The following is a 13,474-nucleotide window of genomic DNA, read 5'->3' as shown; positions in this document are numbered from 1 at the left end:
TCTGGTTTGAATTGGATACTACAGTTTTGCACTGTCTGGTTCAGCCTGAATGGCTGAGGAGGAGGATGGAGTCAATGATAAGGGAGTGAAATTGTGGCTGGAGGCAAAAATGATAGTTTCAGTTTTCCTGGTCAGTTAGAGGAAATTTTGAGTCATCCATGACTTGATGTTGGACAGGCAGTCTTGATAGCACAGCAGGGGCTGAGGGAAGTGGTAGAAGTAGAGATAGGTGTCATCAGCATTGGGCCAGTATACAGATAAGAAAGAGAGGACCAAGAATAAATCCTTTCAGCAAAAGGAGCCATTCCTAGAAATGTGCTGGCTGTGTATGGTCAGGTAGGAGTGGAACTTCTCAAGGAGCTGGAAGAGAGGCGATGGAGAATAATGGTGTGGAGAGGTTGAGGAAGCAGAATAACACTTGGTCACTGGCGGTGACTTCAGCCTGGGTAGTCTTGGTACTGTGAGCAGGGTGGAAGATAGACTGAAGGGATTTGAACAGAAAGTTTAGGGAGAGATAGACAAGGAGCTAGTTGATGACACATTCAAGGACCTTGGAGAGGAAAAGAGGTTGAAGCTGGGATGGTATCACAGAAAGTTAAAATGCAGGTACAGGAAGCAATTAGGAAGGCAAATGGTATATTAACCTTTATTGCAAGGGGTTTTGAATATAAGAGTAAGGAGGTCTTGCTGCAATTATATAGGGCTCTGGTGAGTACAGTTTTGGTCTCCTTACCTAAGGAAGGATATACTTGCTTTAGAGGGGGTGCAACAAAGGTTCAGTAGATTGATTCCTGGGATGAGAGGGTTGTCCTATGAGGAGAGACTGAGTAGAATGGGCCTATATTCTCTGGAGTTTAGAAGAATGAGAGGTGATCTCATTGAATCAAATAAAATTCTGAGGGGGCTTGACAGGGTAGATGCTGAGAGGCTGTTTCCCCTGGCTGGAGAGTCTAGAATTATGGATCATAGTCTCAAGATAAGGGGTTGGCAATTTAGGACTGAGATGAGGAGACATTTCTTCACTCAGAGGGTTGTGAATCTTGGGAATTCTCTACCCCAGAGGGCTGTGGATGCTGATTTGTTGAGTATATTCAAGGCTGAGATCGATAGGTTTTTGGACACTAAGGGAATCAAGGGATATGGGGATCGGGCGGGAAATTGGAGTTGAGGTAGAAGATCAGCCATGATCTTATTGAATGGCGGAGCAGGTTCAAGGGGCTGTATTTGAAGGGATGGAGAAGGCGAAGGTGGAATTTGAAACCAACGAGATAAAACTTGCTGTACGGAGGGTGCCTTTCATTCTCTTTGTTGGTTCTCTATGGCTCTATGATCAGACTTGGTAATTCTGCGCAATGGGTTTGTCACACACTCTGAATAAGCTGTACTTTAAGATTGCTACTAAAGGTTAACCAGTCTATTACATTATGAGTAACTGGAAGTGTAGCGTATACTTTTATCTCCTGGATAGAAATCCTGACGTGTCTTACTTGAAATGTAACCTGCATAATGTACATTCTTTGGAAATTCCTGTAGCTCTTGTTCAGAACTGGGTCTTTTAACAAGATCCAGCAATCCGTTTGGAAAGATCATCCCAGGGCTTTGCCACAAGGAGTGGTTGAGGCAGCGACAGTGGTTAGGATCTGGAATGCACTGCCAGAGGGGGTGGTGGAGGCAGATTCAATCATGGCATTCAAAAGGGAACTGGATAAAACTGGACTTGAAAGAAAAAAATTTGCAGGGCCACAGGGATAGGGCGGAGGAGTGGGACTAACTAGATTGCTCTTGCATAGAGCCGGCACAGACTCGATGGGCCAAATGGCCTCCATCCGTGCTGTAATCTTTCAATGATTCTATGATATCATTGCTTCTCATTAGGGAAAATTGGATAAATATTTGAAGCAGAGGAGGATACAAGGCTATGGAGAAAGAGTGGGGAATCATAGAATGGTTACAGCACAGAAGGAAGCCATTCGGCCCGTCGTTAGTCCTGCAATTTTTTTCCTTTCAAGTACTTATCCAATTCCCTTTTGAAAGCCATGATTGAATCTGCATCCACCATCCTTTCAGGCAGTGCATTCCAGATCATAACCACTCGCTGCGTAAAAAAGTTTTTCCTCATGTCACCTTTGGTTAATCAACTGAAATTTGTATCCTCTGGTTCTTGACCCTTCTGCCAATGGGAATGGTTTCTCTCTATCTACTCTGTCTAGACTCCTCATGATTTTGAATACCTCTATCAAATCTCCTCTCAACCTTCTCTGCTCTAAGGAGAAAAACCCCAGCTTCTCCAGTCTATCCATGTAACTGAAGTCCTTCATCCCTGGAACCATTCTAGTAAATCTTTTCTGCACCCTCTCTAAGGCCTTCACATCCTTCCTAAAGTGCGGTGCCCAGAATTGTACACAACACTCCAGTTGTGGCCGAACCAGTGTTTTATAAAGATTCATCATAACTTCCGTGCTTTTGTACTCTATGCCTCTATTTATAAAGCCCAGCATCCCGTATGCTTTCTTAACCGCTTTCTCAACCTGCCCTGCCACGTTCAATGATTTCTGCACATATACCCCAGGTCTCTCTGTTCCTGCAACCCTTTTAGAATTGTACCCTTTAGTTTATATTGCCTCGCCTCGTTCTTCCTACCAAAATGTATCACTTCACACTTCTCTACGTTAAATTTTATCTGCCACGGGTCCGCCCATTCCACCAGCCTGTCTATATCCTCTTGAAGTCTTATCACTATTCTCCTCACTGTTCACTACCCTGCCAAGTTTTGTGTCATCTGCAAATTTTGAAATTGTGCCCTGTACACCCAAGTCCAAGTCATTAATATATATCAAGAAAAGCAGTGGTCCCAGCACCGACCCCTGGGGAATACCACTGTTTATCTCCCTCTAGTCAAAAAAATAACCATTCACCACTACTCTCTGTTTCCTGTCACTTAGCCAATTTAGTATCCATGCTGCCACTGCCCCTTTTATTCCATGGGCTTCAACTTTGCTGACAAGCCTATTATGTGGCACTTTATCCAACGCCTTTTTAGAAGTCCATATACGCCACATTAACCGCATTGCCCTCATCAATCCTCGCTGTTACCTCCTCAAAACTCAATCAAGTTAGTTAAACACGATTTGCCTTTAACAAATCTGTGCTGGCTTTCTTTAATTAATCCACACTTGTCCAAGTTACTGTTAATTTTGTCCCGGATTATTGTTTCTAACAGTTTCCCCACCACCGACGTTAAACTGACTGGCCTGTAGTTGCTGGGTTTATCCTTGCACCTTTTTTTGAACAAGGGTATAACATTTGCAATTCTCCAGTCATCTGGCACCACCCCCGTATCTAAGGATGTTTGGAAGATTATGGCCAGTACCTCCGTATTTTCCACCTTTACTTCCCTTAGCAACCTAGGATGCATCCCACCCTGACCTGGTGACTTATCTACTTTAAGTACAACCAGCCTTTCTAGTACCTCCTCTTTATCAATTTTTAGCCCATCCAGTATCTCAACTATCTCCTCAAATGCAAAGTACTCATTTAGTACCTCAGCCATGCCCTCTGCCTATATGCGTAGATCTTCTTGGTCCCTAATCGGCTCCACCCCTCCTCTTTCTAACCGTTTACAATTTATATGCCTATAGAAGACTTTTGGATTTCCTTTTATGTTAGCCGCCAGTCTATTCTCATATTCTCTCTTTGCCCCTCTTATTTCCTTTTTCACTCCCCCTCTGAACTTTCTATATTCAGCCTGGTTCTCGCTTGTATTATCAACCTGACATCTATCATACACCTAACATCTGTTGTGGGAAAATGCTGGAGTCTATAATTAAGGAGAGGGTGACTGAACACCTCGAGAATTTTCAGTTAATCAGAGAGAGCCAGCATGGATTTGTGAAAGGTAGGTCGTGCCTGACAAACCTGATTGAATTTTTTGAAGAGGTGACTAAAGTAGTGGACAGGGGAATGTCAATGGATGTTATTTATATGGACTTCCAGAAGGCATTTGATAAGGTCCCACATAAGAGACTGTTAGCTAAGATAGAAGCCCATGGAATCGAGGGAAAAGTACGGACTTGGATCGGAAGTTGGCTGAGTGAAAGGCGACAGAGAGTAGGGATAATGGGTAGGTACTCACATTGGCAGGATGTGACTAGTGGAGTCCCGCAGGGATGTGTCTTGGGGCCTCAATTATTCACAATATTTATTAACGACTTAGATGAAGGCATAGAAAGTCTCATATCTAAGTTTGCCGATGACACAAAGATTGGTGGCATTGTAAGCAGTGTAGATGAAAACATAAAATTACAAAGGGTATTGATCGATTAGGTGAATGGGCAAAACTGTGGCAAATGGAATTCAACGTAGACAAGTGTGAGGTCATCCACTTTGGATCAAAAAAGGATAGAACAGGGCACTTTCTAAATGGTAAAAAGTTAAAAACGGTGGATGTCCAAAGGGACCTAGGGGTACAGGTACATGGATCATTGAAGTGTCATGAATAGGTGCAGAAAATAATCAAGAACGCAAATGGAATGTTGGCCTTTATATTTAGAGGACTAGAGTACAAGGGGGCAGAAGTTATGCTGCAGCTATACAAAACCCTGGTTAGACCACACCTGGAGTACTGTGAGCAGTTCTGGGCACTGCACCTTCAGAAGGACATATTGGCCTTGGAGGGAGTGCAGCGTAGGTTTACTAGAATGATACCCGGACTTCAAGGGTTAAGTTACGAGGAGAGATTACAGAAATTGGGGTTGTATTCTCTAGAGTTTCGAAGGTTAAGGGGTGATCTGATTGAAGTTTATAAGATATTAAGGGGAACGGATAGGGTGGATAGAGAGAAACTATTTCCGCTGGTTGGAGATTCTAGGAGTAGGGGGCACAGTCTAAAAATTAGAGTCAGACCTTTCAGGAGCGAGATTAGAAAACATTTCTACACACAAAGGGTTGTAAAAGTTTGGAACTCTCTTCCGCAAACAGCAATTGATACTAGCTCAATTGCTAAATTTAAATCTGAGGTAGATAGCTTTTTGGCAACCAAAGGTATTAAGGGATATGGGCCAAAGGCAGGTATATGGAGTTAGATCACCGATCAGCCATGATCTTATCAAATGGCGGAGCAGGCACGAGGGGCTGAATGGCCTACTCCTGTTCCTATGTTCCCTTTCTCTACTTCATCTTACTCTCTATCTCTATCTCTTTGGTCATCCGGGGAGCTCTGGCTTTGGTTGCCCTACCTTTCCCCCTCCTGGAATGTACCTACACTATACCCGATCCATCTCCTCTTTAAAGGCCGCCCATTGTTCAATTACAGTTTTGCCTGCCAATCTTTGATTCCAATTTACCCGAGAGAAGAGAGATTAGTTATAGGTTGCCCCAGCAAAGCGCCGGAACGGATACAATCGGTTGAGTGGCCTCCTTCTGTGCTGTAAATGTCTGGTTCCATGGCTGAATAAGTAGCTCTCAGTGGATTCTAATGTTTGTATTTTGTTTGTAGTTTGACATATTCTGTCGTAAGAGTTGGTTTAAATAGTGCTGTTCTTCTAGATGTGTAATATACATTATGAGCCCTTACCTGTCCTTTCCTCGTTGCAGATGCAGCTCCTGGACAAGTTTCCTGTTGAAGGAGGACAGAAAGATCCCAAATTGCGCTGCATCCCCTTCTTGCCTGGTGAGTAGCAGCTTGGTAACCTATCCATTGCTCTCTGCAGCTCTGTAATTCTTACAGTGCTATTTGCAGATCTGTAAACCACACATTGTAATCTGTCCGGTGCTCCCTACAATCCCTAGTGTAACTGATCCAGTGCTGCCTCCAGCTGTTACATACAATTATATAGAACACGCAGCACAGAAACAGGTCATTTGACCCAACTGGTCCATGCCGATGTTAAGCTCCACACATGCCTCCTTCCACCCCTCTTTATCTAACCCGATCAGCATAACCTTCTATTCCTTTCTTCTTGATGTATTTATCTAGCTTCCCCATAAATGCATCTATGCTATTTGCCTCAGTTGCTCCATGTGGTAGCGAGTTCCACATTCTAACCACTCTGAATAAAGAAATTCCTCCTGAATTTCCTATTGGATTTATTGGTGACTATCTTATATTTATAGCCCCAACATTAATGTTCCAACCCATCTGGTGCTCTCTGCTGTTTTGTAACCTAAGTATCATGTAGTACACCTAGATCTGAAGTGAATGCTCCAAAGGCTGAATAAGTAAATGCATTGCATGGTGCACTCCCGAGACAAATCATAAGGTCCCATGTTCAATCCCTTATTTGTACTGAGGTAGCCGACCTCAGTCAAGGTTGTGGTAGAGATCTTACAAATGGCTTCAGTGGCCATGGATTGGAGAGGAGAAAATCGGCCAGGATTCTCGCTGCTGATCACTACCCAGTGAGCCTTGCGGGAAAGTGTATGTGTGTGGACTTTGGATAGGACTTGACTATGATGCACATAATCTGTGACACTCCAATGTACTACTGAGGGATCACTATGTTGTCTGAAATGCCATCCTTCAGATCAAATGTAAAACTGAGGCCCCTTTTGCCTGGTTCAAATGGATTTTAATGATCACCTGCTTCGATTTGAAGAAAAGTAGAGAGATCTCCGGGTGCCCTTGCCAACATTGCTCCCTTAATCAACACTATCAAAAATAGATTAACTGGTCATTCCTGTCATTGCTATTTCTAGGATCTTGTGCACAAATAGTTCTCACATTTGTCTACATAACAGTAGTTGGTGCACTTCAAAGTAATTAATTCTCTGTGAAGAACTTTGAGATTTTCCTGAGAGGTGTGATAAGACACTATATACATATGAAAAAGGAGAATAGAAAATGACCAGTTGGTCCATCGAGCCTGTCCTATGCCTCATTTCCACCCCCCCCCCCCCCCCCACCGACTCTACCCCATCATGTATTCTCTTGGGAGAGGCAAAAAACCGTAGGCCAATTTAGGAAAAAAATGGAAAATTCCTCTCTGACCCCTGAAGAGACCACGATGACCGTAGTACAACCCCCAATGACCCACCTATCTTCTACATGTAGATATATTTGCCACTTTTGGGAGCTTGTCCAGCTCCCTTTAGACTGCTTGCAGCGAATCTGCACTCAACTGCATGTGCCAGTAACTTACTCCAGAGGTTGAAGACTCACTGCAGAGGAAAAATGCCTCCTAACATCTAATCTAGTTCTTTGCTTTTGTAACATGCTTATGTCCCCTGATCCTCCTTAACCTCTGGAGCTCAAGTAGCCTATCCACTTGGACTGAGTCTAATCTGTTCATTATTTTAAGAACATCAATCGTATCTCCTCGAGAGGTAGAGCTGCGTGTTGTCAGCATACATGTGGAAGCTGAAGCCATGTCTGTGGTTCTTATTGTCAAGGGGCAGCATGTAGATGAGGAAGAGGAGGGGGCCAATGATAGATCCTTGGGGGACTCTGGAGGTAATGGTCTGGGGGTGGGAAGAGAAGCCATTGCTAGAGATGCTCTGGCTACGATTGGATAGGTGAATGGAACCAAGCGAGGACAATCCCACTGAGCTGGACAATGGAAGAGAGGCGTCTGAGGAGGATGGTTAGGTGACTGTGTCAATGGCTGCAGAGAGGAAGGATAATACACCACCGTAACAGAAGTTGTCATTTGTGACATTGATTAGGTTTGTTTCGGTGCTGTGGCAGGGACAGAAATCTAATTGGAAGTTTCAGCATGGAATTGTAGGAAGGATGGGTGCGGATTTGAGAGGCGATAACATGTTCAAGAACTTTGGTGAGGAAAGGGAGGTTGGAGATGGGGTGGTAGTTTACAAGGACAGAAGGATCAAGGGTAGATTTTTTGAGTGGGGGGTGATGAAGGTTTTGAAAGGGAGGGGGACAGTACCTGAGAAGAGGGAACCGTTTACAATCAGCTAGGATGGGGGCCGGGAAGGAAAGTTGGGTTGTCAGCAGTTCAGTGGGAGTGGGGTCAAGGGAGCAGGAGGTGGGTCTCATGGACAAGATGAACTCGGAGAGGTTATGAAGGGTGATGGGAGAGAAACTGGAGAAAGACCCGGGTTCAGGCCATGGGCGAGAGGAACTGGTGGAAGATTTAACTTGGTGGAAAGAGAAAGAGATGGAAACTGAAGAGGTAGCTGAAGGCATCATCTCAATTTTAGTTTTAAAGAAATCCAAGAGCTCCTCACAATTGTTATTGGAGGTAAGGGTGGAGGGGGCAAGGGAGAGAGGTTTAAGGAGACAGTTGGTAGTGGAGAAAAGAAGCTGGGGGTTATCTCTGCTCTCCAGGATGATCCTGGATCACCCATACAAGATGTGGCAAACTAATGATGAAAAGCCTGCTTTGGGAATGTGACGTATGCATTTGCGTGGAATATGATGGAGACCTACAGGTTGTCATTGTGAGACTGTGTTGAGTGAGTAAGTATGTGAATGATGTGTCTGACTGACTGAAACCAGTAATAAATGGCTGCAGACAGGAATGGTTAATGACAGTAGTTATATGTTCTTCCCTTGTGCAGTGTGGTATCTATTTCTGTGTAACCATAGTGAGGGGTGCTGCAGGAATTCTAATAGCCACTTCATTATAGTGTCTTCAGACTCCAAATTTCTTTGATTAAGGCTTCGTACGAACGGTAAATGGCTTGGTAAACAGGGTTGTTTCTGTTGCATCATCCAGACCCAGTTGTCAAGTTTAAATTGTAGACTCTTCTCCTCCTCTCTTCGCCCCCCCCCTGCACACACACACCCTCACTAACTTACTGAGATTTGGTGGTCCTTTGAATATAGTTAGCAGAATAACGTTAGCAGTCCTCCAGGATTGAAGGACTGTTAACGTTGTACCGTTGTTTAAAAAGGGAGCGAAGGATAGACCGAGTAATTACAGGCCAGTCAGCCGAACCTCGGTGGTGGGCAAATTATTGGAATCAATTCTGAGGGACAGGATAAACTGTCAAATAGCAAGACATGGACTAATTAAGGACAGTCTGCATGGATTTGTTAAGGGGAGGTCATGTCTGACTAACTTGATTGAATTTTTCGAGGATGTGACAAGGAGGATCGATGAGGGTAGCGCAATTGATGTAGTCTATATGGATTTTAGCAAGGCTTTTGACAAGTCCCACATGGCAGATTGGTCAAAAAAGTAAAGGCCCATGGGATCCAAAATTGGCTCAGTGGCAGGAAGCAAAGGGTAATGGCCGACAGGTGTTTTTGCGACCGGGAGGCTGTTTCCAGTGGGGTGCCGCAGGGCTCGGTACTAGGTCCCTTGTTTTTTGTGGTAAACATTAACGATTCGGACTTAAATGTAGGGGGCATGATTAAGAAATTTGTGGATGACACAAAGATAGGCCGTGTGGCTGATAGTGAGGAGGAAAGCTTAGACTGCTGGAAGATATCAATGGACTGGTCAGATGGGCAGAAAAGTGGCAAATGTAGTTCAATCCGGAGAAGTGTAAGGTAATGCATTTGGGGAGAGCAAACAAGGCAAGGGAATACACAATAAATGGGAGGATACTGAGAGGTGTAGAGGAAGTGAGGGACCTTGGAGTACATGTCCACAGATCCCTGAAGGTTGCAGGACAGGTAGATAAGGTGGTTAAGAATCATAGAATCATAGAAGTTTACAACATGGAAACAGGCCCTTCGGCCCAACATGTCCATGTCGCCCAGTTTATACCACTAAGCTAGTCCCAGTTGCCTGCACTTGGCCCATATCCCTCTATACCCATCTTATCCATGTAACTGTCCAAATGCTTTTTAAAAGACAAAATTGTACCCGCCTCTACTACTGCCTCTGGCAGCTCGTTCCAGACACTCACCACCCTTTGAGTGAAAAAATTGCCCCTCTGGACCCTTTTGTATCTCTCCCCTCTTACCTTAAATCTATGCTCCCTCGTTATAGACTCCCCTACCTTTGGGAAAAGATTTTGACCATCTACCTTATCTATGCCCCTCATTATTTTATAGACTTCTATAAGATCACCCCTAAACCTCCTACTCTCCAGGGAAAAAAGTCTCAGTCTATCCAACCTCTCCCTATAAATCAAACCATCAAGTCCCGGTAGCATCCTAGTAAATCTTTTCTGCACTCTTTCTAGTTTAATAATATCCTTTCTATAATAGGGTGACCAGAACTGTATACAGTATTCCAAGTGTGGCCTTACTAATGTCTTGTACAATTTCAATAAGACATCCCAACTCCTGTATTCAATGTTCTGACCAATGAAACCAAGCATACTGAATGCCTTCTTCACCACCCTATCCACCTGTGACTCCACTTTCAAGGAGCTATGAACCTGTACTCCTAGATCTCTTTGTTCTATAACTCTCCCCAACGCCCTACCATTAACAGAGCAGGTCCTGGCCCAATTCGATCTACCAAAATGCATCACCTCACATTTATCTAAATTAAACTCCATCTGCCATTCATCGGCCCACTGGCCCAATTTATCAAGATCCCGTTGCAATCCTAGATAACCTTCTTCACTGTCCACAATGCCACCAATCTTGGTGTCATCTGCAAACTTACTAACCATGCCTCCTAAATTCTCATCCAAATCATTAATATAAATAACAAATAACAGCGGACCCAGCACCGATCCCTGAGGCACACCGCTGGACACAGGCCTCCAGTTTGAAAAACAACCCTCTACAACCACCCTCTGTCTTCTGTCGACAATCCAATTTTGTATCCAATTGGCTACCTCACCTTGGATCCCGTGAGATTTAACCTTATGTAACAACCTACCATGCGGTACCTTGTCAAAGGCTTTGCTGAAGTCCATGTAGACCACGTCTACTGCACAGCCCTCATCTATCTTCTTGGTTACCCCTTCAAAAAACTCAATCAAATTCGTGAGACATGATTTTCCTCTCACAAAACCATGCTGACTGTTCCTAATCAGTCCCTGCCTCTCCAAATGCCTGTAGATCCTGTCTCTCAGAATACCCTCTAACAACTTACCCACTACAGATGTCAGGCTCACCGGTCTGTCGTTCCCAGGCTTTTCCCTGCCGCCCTTCTTAAACAAAGGCACAACATTTGCTACCCTCCAATCTTCAGGCACCTCACCTGTAGCTGTCGATGATTCAAATATCTCTGCTCGGGGACCCGCAATTTCCTCCCTAACCTCCCATAACGTCCTGGGATACATTTCATCAGGTCCCGGAGATTTATCTACCTTGATGCGCATTAAGACTTCCAGCACCTCCCTCTCTGTAATATGTACACTCCTCAAGACATCACTATTTATTTCCCCAAGTTCCCTAACATCCATGCCTTTCTCAACCGTAAATACCGATGTGAAATATTCATTTAGGATCTCACCCATCTCTTGTGGTTCCGCACATAGATGACCTTGTTGATCCTTAAGAGGCCCTACTCTCTCCCTAGTTACTCTTTTGCCCTTTATGTATTTGTAGAAGCTCTTTGGATTCTCCTTTGCCTTATCTGCCAAAGCAATCTCATGTTCCCTTTTTGCCCTCCTGATTTCTCTCTTAACTCTACTCCGCCAATCTCTATACTCTTCAAGGGATCCACTTGATCCCAGCTGCCTATGCATGTCATATGCCTCCTTCTTCTTTTTGACTAGGGCCTCAATCTCCCGAGTCATCCAAGGTTCCCTACTTCTACCAGCCTTGCCCTTCACTTTATAAGGAATGTGCTTACCCTGAACCCTGGTTAACACACTTTTGAAAGCCTCCCATTTACCAGACGTCCCTTTGCCTGCCAACAGACTCTCCCAATCAACTTCTGAAAGTTCCTGTCTAATACCATCAAAATTGGCCTTTCCCCAATTTAGAATTTTAACTTTTGGGCCAGACCTATCATTCTCCATAGCTATCTTAAAACTAATGGAATTATGATCACTGGTCCCAAAGTGATCCCTCACCAACACTTCTGTCACCTGCCCTTCCTTATTTCCCAAGAGGAGGTCAAGTTTTGCCCCCTCTCTGGTCGGGCCATCCACATACTGAATGAGAAATTCCTCCTGAATACACTCAACAAATTTCTCTCCATCCAAGCCCCTAATGCTATGGCTGTCCCAGTCAATGTTGGGAAAGTTAAAGTCCCCTACTATTACCACCCTATTTTTCTTGCAGCTGTCTGTAATCTCCTTACATATTTGCTCCTCAATTTCCCGTTGACTATTTGGGGGTCTGTAGTACAATCCTATCAAAGTGATCTCTCCCTTCTTATTTTTCAGTTCTACCCATATAGACTCAGTGGGCGAACCCTCGGATATATCCCCTCTCACTACTGTCGTGATGTTCTCCCTAATCAAGAACGCAACTCCTCCTCCTCTCTTACCTCCTGCTCTATCTTTCCTATAGCATCTGTACCCTGGAACATTGAGCTGCCAGTCCTGCCCCTCCCTTAGCCATGTTTCAGTAATAGCTATAACATCCCAGTCCCATGTACCCATCCATGCCCTGAGTTCATCTGCCTTGCCCATCAGACTTCTTGCAGAAATAAATGCAGTTTAATCTGGACTTCCCTTGGTCTTTGCCCTGCTTTCTCAGACCATCTGTCCGGTCATGTTTTGTACACTCTCCCTTACTGCCTTTTGTTTCTGACACCACTTTACTTCCCACTGACTTCCTGCATCGGTTCCCATCCCCCTGCCACATTAGTTTAAACCTTTCCCAACAGCACTAGCAAACACTCCCCCTAGGACATTGGTTCCAGTCCTGCCCAGATGCAGACCGTCCAATTTGTACTGGTCCCACCTCCCCAGAACCGGTTCCAATGGTCCAGGAATTTGAATCCCTCCCTCTTGCACCATCTCTCAAGCCACGTATTCATCCTAGCTAACCTGTCATTCCTACTCTGACTAGCCCGTGGCACTGGGAGCAATCCTGAGATTACTACCTTTGAGGTCCTACTTTTTAGTTTAACTCCTAACTCCCTAAATTCAGCTTGTAGGACCTCATCCCGTTTTTTACCTATATCGTTGGTACCTGTATGCACCACGACAACTGGCTGTTCACCCTCCCCCTCCAGAATGTCCTGCAGCCGCTCCGAGACATCCCTGACCCTTGCACCAGGGAGGCAACATACCATCCTGGAGTCTCGGTTGCGTCCGCAGAAACGCCTGTCTATTCCCCTTACAATCGAGTCCCCTATCACTATAGCTCTGCCACTCTTTTTCCTGCCCTCCTGTGCAGCAGAGCCAGCCACGGTGCCATGAACCTGGCCGCTGTCACCTTCCCCTGGTGAGCCATCTCCCCCAACAGTATCCAAAACGTTATACCTGTTTTGGAGGGAGATGACCGCAGGGGACCCCTGCACTGCCTTCCTACTCTTCCTCTGTCTGTTGGTCACCCATTCACTATCTCCCTCAGTAATTTTTATCTGTGGTGTGACCAACTCACTGAACGTGCTATCCACGACTTATCAGCCCATGCCTGGATGTTGTCCAGGTCTTTGCTGTATGCGGTTCACGGACTGCTTCATTATCTGAGGGGTTGCGAATGGAA

The 13,474-nt window shown here is 44.8% G+C and overlaps 1 protein-coding gene across 2 annotated transcripts in view; it reads left to right on the top strand.

Annotated features, from left to right (window-relative positions):
* sh3pxd2aa (SH3 and PX domains 2Aa) overlaps positions 1–13,474 on the top strand; it is a 594,706-nt gene that overhangs the window by 130,702 nt on the left and 450,530 nt on the right. For both annotated transcript variants that reach the window (XM_068001935.1, XM_068001933.1), the window contains exon 3: positions 5,593–5,668. In XM_068001935.1, the coding sequence (XP_067858036.1) occupies positions 5,593–5,668 (76 nt within the window). The remainder of the gene's footprint in view (positions 1–5,592; positions 5,669–13,474) is intronic.

This window comes from Heptranchias perlo, chromosome 21 (assembly GCF_035084215.1).
Source record: "Heptranchias perlo isolate sHepPer1 chromosome 21, sHepPer1.hap1, whole genome shotgun sequence".
Taxonomy (NCBI): domain Eukaryota; kingdom Metazoa; phylum Chordata; class Chondrichthyes; order Hexanchiformes; family Hexanchidae; genus Heptranchias; species Heptranchias perlo.
This window is presented reverse-complemented; position numbering and strand designations above follow the sequence as displayed.